The 16,774-nt window shown below is 42.1% G+C and overlaps 1 protein-coding gene across 1 annotated transcript in view; it reads left to right on the top strand.

Moving 5' to 3' along the window:
* Positions 1–16,774, top strand: part of LOC145410920 (uncharacterized) — an 89,260-nt gene that overhangs the window by 30,890 nt on the left and 41,596 nt on the right. The window contains exons 7-8 of the mRNA XM_080280962.1: positions 5,012–5,067; positions 14,771–15,015. Coding sequence (XP_080137088.1) covers positions 5,012–5,067; positions 14,771–15,015 — 301 coding nt within the window. The remainder of the gene's footprint in view (positions 1–5,011; positions 5,068–14,770; positions 15,016–16,774) is intronic.

Raw genomic sequence — 16,774 nt, 5'->3', positions numbered from 1 at the left:
AACTTGGACTTTCTTGGAAGGACGCAAAGCAGATGTGAGACGAGTGGAAATGAGATAGGAGTATGTGAGAGAAGCATGTGCGCTTGAGTGGAATAGGAGACAGACGGATGGGAAAGTTAAGGTGCGTTTTGGTGGTGATGTGATGGAAGATGTTAGAAATGATGGTTTGGCGATATGGAGAGAATGGAGAGGGAGAGATTGACTAGGAGAGTGGGTGTGAATGAGATGGAGGGGGAGAGAGGGAGGGGGAGACCGAGGATGAGATGGAGGGATGGGATGGAGAGGTGAACGAGTGAGGGTGGTGTGAGTTGGAGGGAGGACATCATGAAGGCGGGCAGGGTGATGTGGGATTAAGGGCCGTAAGTGGCTTTTGAGATTTCCTAATACCTCTTTCGTGGCGAATTATTCTGCACGTTACACCTCAGGATCCGCGTGTATAAATAAATGTCGAAAATAAAGCTACAAAAACAGCACGCAAGAGAGTGTCAAGGTATGCACAATAAATCGCACAGGAAGAGGTGTTACGTGGCCCCCTGGTGTGCCCTAAGGCGTTTGTTAATACACAGATACATAGCCTACAGCCTCGCACCCTCAGTTTAAATTTCAGAGCCTTAAATCTTCCATCCCAGCACTTTCTCAACGCCCCCTTTAAGCTGGCTGAGAGTAGGTACTGAAAAAGGCGAAGAGCAGAAAAAGTGACGACGGGGAAAAAATGTTTGGTATGTTGTTGCCTTGACCTCAGGGAGAGAGAGAGAGAGAGAGAGAGAGAGAGAGAGAGAGAGAGAGAGAGAGACCTATAAATGTGTGTGTGGGAGATGCATAATTCTGGTTTGGATATTGAGAGAGAGGGGGAGGGGAGACCTATGAGTTTACGTGTGTGGGAGATGCATAATTCTGGTTTGGATATTGATATTGAGAGAGAGAGAGAGAGAGAGAGAGAGAGAGAGAGAGAGTGTGTGTGTATGTGTGTGTATAAGCCTAGTGAGATTGAGAAAGGGAAAATGACAACCACCACCAACTTAGTCGCCTCTGGTCATCACAGACTCAGGCTTGATGCTGGAAAGGGACGCCTTCGTGTGATGGCACCGATTGGACGTCTCTGAAAGGAGGATGGTGGACTGTGAAAGAAGGGATGCTTTGGCCTGCAGTCCCCTGAGTTTACGTCCACAACTATACCAATACCAAATGAACGCCGTATTTTAGATTAATGTGCTCTTCATTCCTGGAGATCATGTGTACTTTACTCTTATTCTTTCATAAAATAATTGTAGCTGTTTCCATTATAAAGAGGAAATCATTAAGATGTTTAGTGTTTGGTAGATTGATTCGTTGATGTGGATATGAGTTTGAAATATTGCGTTGAAGGAGATACACATCGCTAGGCAAACTAGTAGATGAAAGAATGGAGAACGGATAGACGCAGCCTCTAACTACAGTCTTTCACCGTAGATAATAAGACCAGCAACAATAGGAGAGAGGCTGTAGACCCAAGAGAACGGTTTGTTAATTGCTGCCTCTCACAATACTGCATCACAATACCAACACATCATACTTCCTTTTGTCACGCCAAATGACACTTTTCTTCTTATTATCTCCCTGCCATTGTGTGAAGAGTTTTTAATAATTCCTTACTTCCGACAACTTTCTTCTTGGTTCATGGAGACGTTTTGTGTGTTCGTTGAGATGTTTGGCTACCACTGCCTCGAACGTGTACCCTCAGTTTGAAATGAGGCTGACATCTTAGTAACCATCCACGCAATCATCTCTGGCGGGAAATTCAAACACAAGTAGTGTCCAGGCTGAAACTCTCATATGGTTAGAAATTTTGCTATACATATGAAATTTCATTTTTCCAATAGTTTTTCATCACCTGTTGGGAAGTAATTAGCTATTTTTGGCACCTGGTTTAACCGATGGTCAATTCAAAATATTAACTGTACCATGACAAGCTTTAGTATGAGGGATCCTTAAGATTGATTGGTTTCTTGATTGTTTGTTTGGTTGGTTTCCTGGTTGGTTCATTCGTTTTTTGAGTGATTGATTTGTTGGTTGATTTGATTTAGATCCGCATGACATGTTTAGAAGGGGTGGTTTATTAATGGAAGTGACTGTGAAACAATATGAGGCGGGGGAGTGGAGCGCTGGATAGGGGGGGTGTGGAGTGGAGGAAAGGGAGTGGTTGGAGGAGGAGGAGGGGAAGAAGGAGTGGCAGTGCTCTAGAATGTGGAGAGAAGGGAGGAGTCACAGGATTTTTTTTTTTTAACCCTTTGATTCCGGTGATGTTCCTTTTGTTTTGTTTTGTTTACTCGTGCTACTTCAAGACGATTTTACACAACCTGGGAAATCCTCTTGCTTTGACGGGATTTACTGACGGGATTTACTAAGGCTGTATCTAACTCATGTGTAGTTCGCAGAGTCTAGCCTAAGCGGATGAAAGTCGTCAGGAGATGATAGGAATTAAATTAACAAAAAATCTCCTGGCTCATTGGGCTAACTCAGCTTCAAACATCAGCGGTCACAAAGTTTTCTAAGCCTAAGGTGTTTAAGATTGCATGGTTTCCTTTATTTTCACTCATACACCTACCAGGCTCTTCAGATAGATAGATATATAGATAGAGCGATAGATAGGTAGGTAGATAGATTTATAGATTGAATGATAGATAAAAATAAAATGAAGGGATAGGACCAGACATGGCTCCTTCATCGTAAAAAGTTCTTTATGGCCATTTTACTCTGTTGACAGACGTCCCAGCTGGAGGAGTTAGGGAGAGGGGGAAGTGAAGGAAGGGAGTGTTGTGAAGGAGTGAAGGAAACAGGTGATGTATGGGAAGAAAAAGGAGGGCGGGATAGAAGAATTAGGGGGAGAAAGCAGTGGGGAAGGAAGTGATTCGAAGAGGTCAAGAGAAGACAGGGCATGGGAACAGGGAAGAGAATATGGGAAAGAGGGAAGTGGAGTAAGGGAGTGCGTGATCTGTAGTAGTAAAGGTAGGAGAGGATATGTGAAGAGAAAAAGGAGATGGGAGATAAAGAAGTGGAGAAACAAGGAAGGAAGGAAGGGAAGAGAGACTTTGTGGAGAGAGAGAATGGAGGTGGGATGCAAGATTAGGAGGAGAAAACAGTGGAGAAAGGGAATGAGCTGATGGAGTAAAGGGAAGAGAGGATATGTGGAGGGAAAGGGGATGATGGGAAAGAAGAGATTTTGTGGAAGGAAGGGTGAGGAGTAGGTAGAGAGAGAGAGAGGAGAGAAGGAAGGAATGGAGAGAAGATTTTGTGGAAGGAAGAGTGAGGAGATGGAGGTGGAGGTGGAGGAGAACGGGTTTGTGAGCAAGGACAGGCACAAGAAATTAAAGATACATGGGATGGTGACGTCAGGTGAAGAAGTGCACAATGACACGTGGTGAAGATGTGGAAGTCCAGGTTAATTATATTTTTAATGGATAAGTGTAATGTCTCTAAGTATTCTGATGTTTATGTATATTCGTGTCAGTCAGTCTGTCTATAAATATTCTTTTCTGCGTTTCTATACGTCTAGCTGCTTATCGGTCTGTTGTGCCTTTTAGAATCTGTCTATTTGTATCCATCTGTGTGTGTGTGTGTGTGTGTGTGTGTGTGTGTGTGTGTGTGTGTGTGTGTGTGTGTAGCCAGCTGCTAACATCTGACAGTGACAATGAAAAGTGTACATAAAGCCCATTGAAAGTGTAGGTGAGGGTCCAGGAACGGCCAGTGAGGCGTGGGAGGGAAGGTCAGTCAGGGTGTTGGGTCAGACGGTGGGGTTACAGGCAGGGGAGGCTTGGCAGGGGTTGGACACAGGGGGGTTAAGCAGGGGTTTGGAGGCACGTAGAGGACCTTGGTTATGGAGTAGGGGGTGAGGTGGGGGATGTGGGTTGGGACGTGAAGGGGAGGCTTAGCAGGGCTGGGGGATGCAAAGGTGGGGGAGGTAGAAGACCCCTAGATAGTGTGGTAGGGGTGGGGGAGGGTGTGTGAGGGCATGTGAGTAGGGGTGGTACAACTGGGATAGGCAAGAGTCAGTATCGAGTGCATACGTGGGGGTGTTGGCGGAGGTGGGTTCGGCGTCCCCTCAGGAACGCAGATCGGATCTCCATGCAATAATTGCTTATCAACCCCTTCACACTGGAGACGTACATTTTGTTTCATTCTCTGTAATGTAAGACGACTTTATTCGGGTGAAGCGAGAACCCTCAGGCCTTATTTATGTTAGAAAAAGTACCCTGAATCCTTTTACATTTCATTTTTTGTACCGTCTGGAGGATTTATTCAGTTTAGAGACCTTTTCCTGTTAAGAAATTAAAAGATGACGACGAAGATACAGAGACTAACACTGAAGAGTAGAATTACAAGATGTAGGGGAGGAGAAGGAAGATAACCTCGCCGTGCATGGTGAATATATTATTTTATTGTTACATGTGTACAGTATGTAGTAGCCTGCGGTGGACAGTCACTAAATATGGGCATTATTATAAAGTAACTACAACCCTGATGCATTGTGTTGTTGTTACACTGATGAACATTGAATACGATACCATTGAATCCGGATGATGTCAATTTAATTTGATTCTTGCTGCCACTGGACGATTTTGTTCTGCTTTCAGAGTGTCCCCTCATATTGAAGAGGTTGATAAAGCCTATATCTAGTCTCTACAGTCCAAAGTCACTGTTGAGGTGAATAATACTAAAAATGACTCCACCCGGATTCAGAGGGAGGTTTTAATGTGAAGAGGTTAGAGGTTGGAATTGCAGTTGAAATGCATAGAGGTGTCTCCGGGTTGATGTAAATGCATATGATGTAACAAGAAGACTGTTCCGGTGTTCTGGTGTTCCATTTATGAATATTATACACGTTAATGATGACGCTGATGATAAGGATGGGTACTGGAATGATGATGATGATGATGATGTGGTAGTAATGAAGTAAATATACAGTATATACTGTATGTGCACTCCTGTAATGTGCTGTGCTGATGCTCCACTAATGACTTGCTCTTTGGCACAGGTTGACTCCCGGCCTAAAGGAGACATGACCACCTCCCTCGTCCCTCTCTCTACCAGGTGAGTGACCCGCCCTTCCCCTCGCACACATACACCTCTCTCACTGCCTCTCTATTACAGACATCAGCCACTTTATACGTACCCTTTCTGTATCCTCTCCATACCTTTGTCCCTGTGTATACAATGTAAGTGACCCCGCCCTCCATCCTTTCCCCTTCACTCACACACTTCTCTCATTGCCTCACTATTACAGACCTCGCTGTCTCTACACGTACCCTTTCTATTTCCCCTCCATACCCTCGTCCTTCTCTATTCCAGTTGAGTGACCCCCCGTTCCTGCTGCACTCACTTCCCTCTCCTTCCTGTCTCACACTACCACACACTACTGTAATTGCACTTACTAGGATGCGTGACACCCCCCTCGTCCCTCTCTATACAAGGTGAGTGACCCCATCCCCTATCCCTTCCTCATGCACTCACACACCTCTCCTCCCTCACTCACACACTACCACACTATTACATCCCACACATGACACCTCCCGCGTCCCCCCCTATACCGTATGAATTATACCTCGCCTCCCTCACACACCTCATCTCCCTCTCCTACACACTACGACCCTGTTTACATCCATTTCTATCTCCACACCACTAGGAGACATGACACCTTCCTCGTTCCCCTGTATACTAGGTGAATGACCCCACTTCCCTCCCTCCCTCCCTTCTTCCCTCGTACACTCACACACCCTTCTTCCCCCGTCTCTGGCCACCACAGTCTCACATCCCTCTGTATCACCACACAGAGCTATATATCCCATTTTTGTTTTGCTACCTGTCTGTCGTGTTTTCTCTTTCCTTGTTTCTGGGGGCCTTACTGATGGTATTGGGTTGGAAAAGAGGTTTGGATGATGATGAAGATGATGGTGGTGATGATATTGATGATGATGTTACCCCTCTATCTCTCTTCGCACTTTAATGATTATGATGTTGATACACTTCTGTTTCACTCACAATTGCCTAAAATCATCACTCTCTTTCACCCCCCTTTCTCATCCCACCGTTAACATCTCCCTGCATCACCACACATTGCCTTCCTTCTTTTTCATCACCTCTGCTATACTCATTTTACTCTGACTTGGCCTGAATTTATCATCTCTCCATCTGGAATGCCGAGGTGTAAAAATGGATTAACACTCGAATATGATGCTGCTCACGAAAAGTGCCACGGAAAGGATGTAGGACCGTAGCATTGTCCCCTTCTGCCATTGAGCTACGTGAAATGAGCTGCAAAAGGACGAAAATCTGGGCCAGGTTAAAGTGAAAGAACCATACCTTTCTTCACGCGAGGACTCTCAAACTGTGGGTCTCAGATGTGCTCAGTTGGATGGCAGAAAAATCTCAGAAATAGCTCGTGTTGATAATTTACTTTCTTTTTGGATTCATACCAAACTGGTGATAGTGTGTGTGTGTGTGTATGTGTGTGTGTGTGTGTGTGTGTGTGTGTGTGTGTGTGTGTTCTCGGGATATATCTTGCCATTCTATATTAGGTACTCGTTAATTTACTTAAACATTCAAACGTAAACCGCATTCTGTCTCTGTCTCTGTCTCTGTCTGTCTGTCTGTCTGTCTGTCTGTCTGTCTGTTGTCTGTCTTTCTCTCTCTCTCTCTCTCTCTCTCTCTCTCTCTTTCCCTAACTGTGGAATATATATCAAAATCCTTTTTAACATACCTTTTTTTGAACAAGAAAAAGAAGAGGAAGAAGAAAAAAATCGACAACAACAACAACTACAGCAACAAGACCAGGAACAACAACAACCATAACAAGAAAGTAAGCCAGGGCCACTCATATACCTAGCATCTTGCGTCGCAGGTAATAAGAATTAGCTGTTTGCTTGTACTTCATGTCGTGGATATCAGAGACGAAGGATGGTTATGTGCACGGCTTCCTTCTTGTTATCCACACGACTGGAATATACAGCACAACATGGAATACAGAGCACAAAGCTGGAATATAAAGCACAAGGCTAAGAGTATAGGCCACAAACTGGAATATACAGCACTACTTCCAGTACAAAGCCTGAGGCATAGAGTAGTACTACCAACACAACCTTAATATAGAGCACAGAGCCGGAACTAAAGAGCACAGCATGGAATATAGAGCACAATATGGCATACAGCATAGAATCTGGAATATTGTGCACAGCTTGGAGTACAGAGCACAGCCTGGAATATAAAACACAAAGCTTGGGTATTGTGCACAGTTTCGGGTGTAGAGCACTAGAGCGTAGCTTGGAATGTAAGCCTACAGTAGAGCACCTGCTGCACAAAGCTTGGAATGTAGAATGCTACAAAAAAGTATGGAGTATAGAGCACTATAACAGATCCAAAACCTGTAATATATGCATAACCTGGAGTATAGAGAACCACTGCAGCACAGAGCCTGACATAGAGAGCACAGTCTAAGTTACAAAGCACTGGTACAGTCACAGCGCAAAAAATAGAGCACTGGTACGATGACTTCTTTAAAAATGTTATTCATGTTTAATCTCCTTTACCGTAATATTATGTGGCACCTTCACTGTTCGGTGGTATCGCCACGTAGTGTGGCTCTTGTGTCTCAGCCAGGCAGAACTGTATAAACCGCTTCACCCAAGGTCCACTTCTGGTCCAGCTGTTCAGATGAGGCTAGGGTCTGTAGGTCCAGAATCCGAACTCAATAGATTTTGGTTCATACCATCCTTACACTACTTCTCTGGAAGCCTTTGGTGATAGGATTGCCACTGAATCTTGGGATCCTTGCCAGTGTGACTTTATGACCGCACACCAACTCCATTACTGGTGTATCCATCGTGTTATGTTAAGTATTTGCATGGGCCACCCAGGATTATCTCTGAACCAGTGACAAATTCCTTTGATGGGATAGGGCAGCATCGGATACTCACAGCTCACGACTATCCATCTCCTGATTTCCAAATATTCGTTGACTGACCTCAGTGTTCTCGAAAAATTTAACATGTGTCCTGTTAACATTTGTTCCAGTACTGGCGTTACTGAAACCACGTCAGAAACTGATAAGTTTTGTGGCTGCAGAGTGCCAAACCGAAATGGCCTCATGCGAAAATATGAAATAGTGTGGTATTTCCATATGTCTGTTTATGGTCAGACACCTACATTTCGGAAGGGGAAGCCACAATAGAACCTCCCCCATGTCATTCTTTCGCCATCAGGCTGCCCTTGCTCCAACTCCTCTCCCTCCCCCCCTCCCTCATATACCTCTCCACCTCATCCTTCCATCTCATTCTCGGTCTCCCTATACCTTCCCTCCCTTCCACCTTACTCACATACACTCTCCCAGTCAGTCTCTTATTCTCCATTCTCCCTACATGGTCAAGCTTGAGGTACGGTACTCGATCATGCATCGGCAGAATGTTTGGGAAATTTTAGCGTGTTTTAACGTAACGGCCACTTACATGCAAGTTTCAGTCTGATGCACAAATGGCTGTGTGCACGAATGGTTTGGACTGATATGCAACTTACACGCAAAACCTCAAACATGGTTAAACGAAGTTCATAAAATATCGCGCCGAAATGTAGGGGCCATGACAGAGGCTTCGTAACACTTCTTTAGTGATAAATTTTGTATATAACATTTTTATGCGCTTCTCCGTTACTAGTAATATATAAATGGTTTAAAGGAAAATACCAAGGTGTACAATCTACGATAAATTCCAAGGAAAAAGGCGACACAGAGTCTAGGATGGGACTTTAAATACGGGATTTAAATGTGGCGGTGTTTGTGGGTGTGGTGCGAGGTGTGGGCGGCAGGTGGCAGCAGCGGCCAGCAAAGCTGCTGCCACAGAGGGAAGGCAAAAGTGAATCGATGGTATTGTTGACATCGCGAGAAGACTCGACCAGCACACGTGCCTGATCTCGCTGCGCAGCCCTTTAGTCTGCCCGTGAAGCCCGTCAGACCCCACTGCGTGCATGGCAGGTGAGATTAAGGACATGTATATCGACAGGGAGGCCCGGAGAGAGTTTGTAGTGCGTCAAAGTTACACTCATCATCCCTAAGATCTCTCTCACTTCCTTCCCCCCACCACCACCTCCTCCCCACCACCGTCTTGCCACAGTCACCTTCCGCTTACGACCCCCAGCCCATGCTACTCCGGAAATGAGCATAGTTCTGTCATAGTTTTCTTGGAATCTAGACGAGAACGTGGTAGATATGTCAGTGTTCTTAACTTTTAACTTATTCGTAGTAAAACCGTTGATTTCGGGTTGTGGTTGAGCACTGAGTAGAGTAATATGGTACAAGTTCAACAAGTTGCATTTAATCTTGACACGGGTTCATAATTATTGTTGTTCTCAGAATGTTTATTTTTTTTTCATTTGTGGAGTGACAACATGCATGTAATCTTTTATGAATGCTGTAGATATGCATGTTTTGAATTCAGTTGTATTGGAAAGGTAATTCAGTTTTATGCCAACACCTGGCCTTGGTATAGAAGGGTTTAAGTTTTTGTTTATCAGTACCATTTCATGACATGAACATCCAGTGTGTGTACAAAAACATGTCATTAATAGTGAGGGAACCTGTTAGGCTGTAACTTCAAGGATTTCAACATTTTTAACAAGATACCAGTATGTAAATTCTGTAGTACTAAAAGATGAGGTAAATATTTGGCAGAAGCCACAACTGGAAATCAAGTAGTTTGAAATGTTTTCCATTCATATCACCATTTGCTGATGCTCTTCTTCGATGACACTTCGCTTGCAGATTAACTGCTGCTTATTTGAGGTTTCATCCTTTGAAGTCATTACCCAGGGATCATTTACGACGAGAGTGTCATAGAAGACAAGTGTTGGCGAAGGATGGGATAAGAATAGAAGAGACTTCAAAATACTGTACTTGAATCCCAGTTGTTCCCTGCATGTCAGCTAGTGGGTTGGCAGAGGGTTGGTGCACCTCTATGTAAAACAACCAACTCAAAGACAAATGTCCACCCCATACGGGATTATGGCGTCTGGCTGTAGGTAGATAGAATTCCAGTTGTAGCTTCTGCAAATTATTATCCAAAATAAAATTGAGATATGTGAGAAGCCCATAGAGAAACAGATTTGACAAATATATTGTGTAGTACAAAAATTCAAAACCCATGAATGAACGCACCGTTACGGTGAAGCATACAGAAATTGAATTTTGCGGAAAAATATTAAATTTACATACAATATGTGGCTGGAATAAATTTAAAAAATATTATTAAAATGGAGTGATTGAAGTAATTAGTTAAAAAACATGGATGATATAATCATTCATTTGGGAAACTTCATTATGCCACCATATACTGTGTACAGTTTTAGCTGTGTGATTATATACCATAGTGAATTAGAAAACATTTCATTCTATAACCAAACGTTAGCTAGCTACATTGATTATGTTGATATAAGGCGTAGTAAAATTTTAAAACCAATCGTTAAATTCAGATTTCCTATTTGTCATACTCGGAAACATTTAGGATTAAAAAAATGCTGTTGTTAACAAGCTTGATGTCAGCTGAAAATAGGTTTAGTTCATTTTTTTTCAAATAAAGAAAGAAAAAATTGCCACGGTGGAAGAAATGACAGATAATATATAACAGAAGCCACAACTGGAATTCAAGTACTGTAGTTTGAAGTGTTTTCTGTTAGTGTCATAATTTGCCACCACTTTTCTTCTGTGACACTTTGATCGCAATGGAGTCTTGGGGTTATTAATAACCCCCGTGGAGGATTAGTGACCCCAAAATAGGGAAGGGGTTATTCTGTGACAGAAATGTTAGAGAAGTGGCAACAAATGGTGAGATATACAGTAACTGGAAAGCACTTCATACTACTTGAATTCCATTTGGGGCGTCTGCTAAATATTTAACGAACTGATGACCATATTTTATGTCTCCTTTGGTTGTGATCGTGTGGAAAGTAACCTTCACATGACATTTTGTATATCCAGCTGCCACTTAGCTTGCGAAAGTAATTTATATTCAACATGGGATGGTGGTTCTTTGTGCCTGTATGCAGGAGCTGATCCATTAATTTGGTCATGGACGTGTTAGCTTTGTATTTGGTATATCTGTCGTAGAGAATTTGATGATGAAGAGTATTATTATTATGGCTTGTTTGTGTGTTAAAGGGTGGGGTGGGGTGTAGCTTTGTATGGGGTATTACCAGTCATATTATTGTGTCTTGATTCCACAGTGCCATGAATTGTTCAGGTGGAAGAGTTACTCATGTATTGAAATGGATATTGTGCAAATGAAGCAGTTTTTACCTCATGAAGAGAGATCAGGTATTGCCAAAACTGTTACATTTCCACAGTAAATAAAGCTTCAATATGTGGGTGTAGCTCTTCCACCCTTCGTCATTTGTACCATATTGTTTGAAAGTACAAAATCTAACAATATACTGTACTGTACTAGGATTGCCAAGCAGCTACCAGGACCAATTGCTTGCAGTGATAATCCATTTTCTGAGTGGCACAAGTCTCCATAGCACTCCGTCAGTCGTGATATATTTTGCCCATTGTTGTAGCTTTGCCAAAACTTCCTTGTATGTTAGTTATATGGTTATGATTTTGATATAGTTTGCTTCAGTAGTACCATGTACAAGAAGATTACTAAAATATAATATGCTGATGAATAGTGGGATTACACTTAAGTCGGCATGGCATATGATATTCGGTGATAAAAATAATTCAAGATTTTCAAAAAAATTGTCGTTAAAAAAAATCCAGAAAAAAACCCTGAGTCATAAAATGCCGCCTAATGGAAACCCAATCTCGGCATGACGCAGTAGATTCATCATGTTCTACCCTGTGAGGGTCCATTGTGCGGTTGTGATTATGGTTAGAAAATGTTGCACAGAAGCAGTCATGTGCCCCCCTAACACCTCAATATCCAGCCAAAAGGCCCGTCTTATGCTTGGATTACATCCTCTGCAAATGAGGTACTGTAAGTGATATTTTTTCTGGTTAGTCAGGAGGCCTCACACTTTCCATGTCAGAAATTCAGTGAAGTTGGAATGGTTTCAGCCTCTATTATGTCAACTTAAAGAGGTTATACTGTATTTTCCATTTATTACTGTACACCTAAGCCCTGGCTTATGTATTAGTTATATGGTTTTAATTTTAACGTGCAGTGCAAGAATAGCATGCAGGAGAATACTGAGGTGTAATGCGCAGAGTGAATTGCTTAGGAAGAGGTATTAAGAAAATCTCCAAAGTCACTTATAGTGTGACCCCACATAACATTAACTGTGAAGTGTAGTAGCACCAGTTTACTGGAGCTAGTGGAGAAGCTTTAACCATAGCCTTGGATTCCTCGTTTTCATTCAGTTTGCTACATCTTATTTTTAATTGTTGATCCTTAACCCATTCAGTTTGGTGCTTCTTTTTCATTTAATTCTTGCTACAGGTACTTTCACACTATTTTTTAAAGCTCAGGAGGGTCTTCTTGACCTAGGAGGGAGGGGTTAGATCTAGCCTTCATTCCTCCCTTCACAAGCTGATATATCTCCAGCAAGATTGTTCGGAGGTGGCAGGAATAAAATGTAAAACATAATCAAATTGAAGGGATTAGTTTTGCCTTTTGCAATAAGGTTACAGTAGCCTAAATAATGTTAGTCTAGGAATGAATATGGATGGTAATGTAATAATTGTTTGAAACTAAAAAAGAATACATCCAGACTGCCATCGTAGCCTTTGTGTGGGGTATAATAGCGAAGGAATATTTTTATTTATTTTTTACGCTTTTATGATGCTAGTAAACATCACAGGAACAAGTTATTATGAGTACATAAAGCTGTTTTACTTCCTTCACTATGAGGTCTTTTTTTTTGTTGCCCTGACTACATCCAAACCAATTTATGCAGGTTTGGGAAGGTCTGTGGTGGTGAAGGAATCAGCATAGTTCAGTGACGTACAGTATTTAAATTTTACTCATGCATTTCCCAGACACTCTTATTCAGTTTAGGACAAATTTTTCATGCTAGAAGGGGCAGATATACACTTCATTAATCCATTCATTGCCAGAAACCTTCCTTAAATGTAATAATCCCATTACAGGGAAGCAAAATTAAAATAATAAAACATGTCACTGAAACGAAGAAATTACAGACCACGGTCTAGATGACGAAGGGGACTTCGTAACACTGCTTATCAGTTTAATTTACACTTTGTACTCTTTGATCTCATCTACATTACTAAGGCAGACTAAGTTGTTGCTAACAATGGATGCTTAGGTAATATAGTAGAGGGTAGGCTGTCAGGGTGTAAAATGCATAAATCACACACACACACACACACACACACACACACACACACACACACACACACACACACACACACACACACACACACAAAAAAGGTGCTGCAGGGCCTTCAGTTCCACTTTGAATGTAGTGCCATGTGTCTTTTCATTAATTTTTTCAGTTTCTTGACACCTTATTTATGTTGTCCTCGTTACCGCCACATGAATTTATTTAGATTAGCAAAAGTCATTCGTAGTGAAGGAGTTATTTGTTAAAGTACTGTACTCTTTTAATGGTATGATAATAAGGATTGGGAATGGAGGATAGAACTAAATTTTATGCAAATTGAGTTGGCACATGGTTACTCATTTATATATAGATTCCTAACTTGGTGTAATTACAGTATTAACCTGAGACTGAAGGTACAGTATAACAAATTTTTGTAGTAAATAATTTTATCTTCATATGCTACCTGCTCAACTACTGTTTGCTTTGCCATAGATTGTAAGCCATTAATTACAGTACTGTCTGAGTGCAGTGCAGGTGATTCTTTAGTTTACGCAGGATTAACATTTTAGAGGAATTATTACTGGGTATGTACATTTGCTAAGTGGCAAAGGGTTACAGTGTGCAGAGGGTTAACAGTTTTACATGATATTTTACAGGTGCTGTAGTCATTTACAGTAATTCATAATATAGTAGTAGAACATGTAGGTGGTGGTTTAACATAACTCAGGTCCATTTTCTGTAGCACTTCATTAACTCGAGACTATAATGCAAGATTTCATTGTTCATTTTACTGAGTTGGGTGTTTTTCACAGCAATGGTACAATTCCAAATTTGGAGAGAGTGTCATGTAATACCCTTCATTTGTGGTGTTACTTTTGTCTTGGAATGATAAAGAATGCATTTTCAGCCGTTATGAAAATGCATCATTGCATGAATTTAATAACTTTAAAAAATGCAAAAAAAAAAAAAAAAGATAATAATAATTCTGAATCCTCTCAGTTGCTTTTCATATAGATATGATAATTTACCAAGAACAGAATGATACTCATCTGTTGACAAGTTTATTCAAGCCCATTGGCTGTGAAATATACCCACAGGTGATAAAACTCACTGCTTCTATGGGATGTCCCAGGAAATATGTGGAGAGGTTCAGGAGGTTATTCTTTGGCTGGTTTTGAGTAATAAATGCTATAGCAACTTAGGTTCCAGTTGTCAAGGAGCTACAATTACTGATGATCTCTCTCATAACTTACTCATATAGCCATTGGTAGCTGTAGCCCTGTAATGGTTGAAAATTGGGCTTATGTTGATATAGCATTTTGTACTTAAAATCATCCCAAGAATAACCTGAAGTTTCTCATATATTTACCTGGACGCCTTGTGCAGTATATAGAACTTGATAATTCGAGTTAATGAATTGTTACTTTAGCACCATCTGGTGGCCTGACTAACCCTAGACTGACCCCTCTAACAGCACGCGGCCAACAGCCACAGCCCAGCGGCCACATACCCTGAACCTGCCTGTCCACACACACCATCACCACTCCCGCGTAGGGACGGTGGGGGGGATGGCAGCGCCTGCCCCACACCCATCACCACTTCCTCTCTCGTCCCTCCCCCCGCAAATGTCACTCTACGCACAGACAGCCTCAGTGGATAGCATTGGCTCATGTTCCCTGGATGTCAATGCTACTGGCACAACATCACCTGCAACCATGGGTGAGTATGCAACTACAGTAGATGTACTGTACCTAGGAAGGCTGGAGAATGGATCGATACAACAGAGTAAAAGGAGGAGAGATTTTTTCTGTATGAAGAAATAATAATTGGTGAGAGGGAAGGAGAGATGAATTAACATACCTTAACTGGATGTTGTAGGGGAGACTAAGGAAGGAGTATTATAGTAAGGTGAGAGGGAAGGAGAGATTTTACGTAGAATAGTCGTACAGTTGCTTATGGGCCAGGATGATGATAAGAGGAAGGGAGAAGTGAGAGAGAGCATGAAACAAATGAGGTGGATGAATGACCTGATACCTTTGTTACTTAGATATGTACTATATGACAAATTACAACATTGTTCTTTCGTTTGTTCGTTTTTTAAGGCTCCAGCATGCTTGCGTGCATCTGCCTTGGTCACCTAATGGAGGCTGTCCATGCTGCTGGATCTCTTGCAGCTTCCCTATTTAGTCCCTTATCCATGAGGTCATATTTGTTGACCTCATCCAAGGTCTTTTTTGGTCTACCTCTCGCAGCCCTACCCCTAACATTACCACGTCTTGCTTTCTGCACCCAAAGATCACCCCCCATCCTCTCCACACGCCCAGACCATCCCAGTCTACCACTTCTCATCACAACACCAGTATGCTTCAGTCCCATCTTACCCCTCAACTCTTCCATCGTAAACCTAGCCCCCCCCAGGCCTCACACTCAGCGACACATTGCACATCCACCTAATCAATGTCATTTCTGTACGTTTGAGCCTGCGAATATCCTCTTCCTTTACTGCCTAAGTCTCGCTGCCATACAGAATTCCAGTCCTAACGCATGCTGCATACAAAGATATCTTGGCATGGAAGGAGAGCCTTCTCATTGTCAGGAGAGGCAGCAACTTCCTGAACTTCTTCCAGTTACTCCTCACTCTAGCCACAGAGCTAACTCCAGCCCCACTTCCAGCACATGACATGTCTCCCAAATAACAAAACTCTTCCACACACTCAAGAGACTCACCAGCAAGTTAAAATCCTTCCACGCCTGACAATCTCCACCTGCTCTCCCGACACACTGCATAAGTGAAATCAGCATTATCTTGCAGTCTACCTCTAATACCTTTACCTCTCTTGTGCACCCACTTATAACAGACACTGCACAAAATGGAATTACTTCCCATGCCTTTGTGGCAAATCTTACGTGGCCACTCTCCCTCTTCTTTGACAGTATTGCCACCAATCTCTAGATACCATCACTTTTGTTTTATCTGTATTTACTGTATCACTGGTATTTTTGAAATGCTTTCTGTCGTACCCTTGTACTGCCATTTATATATTTCCTAAGTAGAAACGTGCATGAAATGTTGTTCGGTATTGCTTGTCTCTCTCTAATACTGTATAGGGAATGTCTCAAGTCTAGTATCTTGCTGGTAGCCTTTCTTCAGTATTTCCTCTGTAAAGGTAGGCACAGGACAATGCTAAGAATTAGTTTTGATGGCATGTGAGGTGTTATATATACCTGTAAATTTTTGAGAGATGCTAAATACAGTAGTAAGTATAGAAGGATGGGAACCTCAGAAATGCCAAAAATATGCCTTAAAACTGTACTAACTTAAGCTAAAGTAACTGGCAAAGGAACAAACCACTGATGTTGATACTTGTATACAGAAACACAAGTATGCTTTTCACACCAGGGTTAGTATAATAGCAATATCTTGACTTACCTGATATTCTCTGCTTTCTCTGTTGCTGATGGAAATGTTTCGTCTGCT

Source organism: Coenobita brevimanus, chromosome 87, assembly GCF_032717465.1.
Source record: "Coenobita brevimanus isolate Jiangsu-jjx chromosome 87, ASM3271746v2, whole genome shotgun sequence".
Classification (NCBI taxonomy): domain Eukaryota; kingdom Metazoa; phylum Arthropoda; class Malacostraca; order Decapoda; family Coenobitidae; genus Coenobita; species Coenobita brevimanus.
Note: the sequence above shows the minus strand (reverse complement) of the source record. Positions and strands in the feature narration are given on the sequence as shown.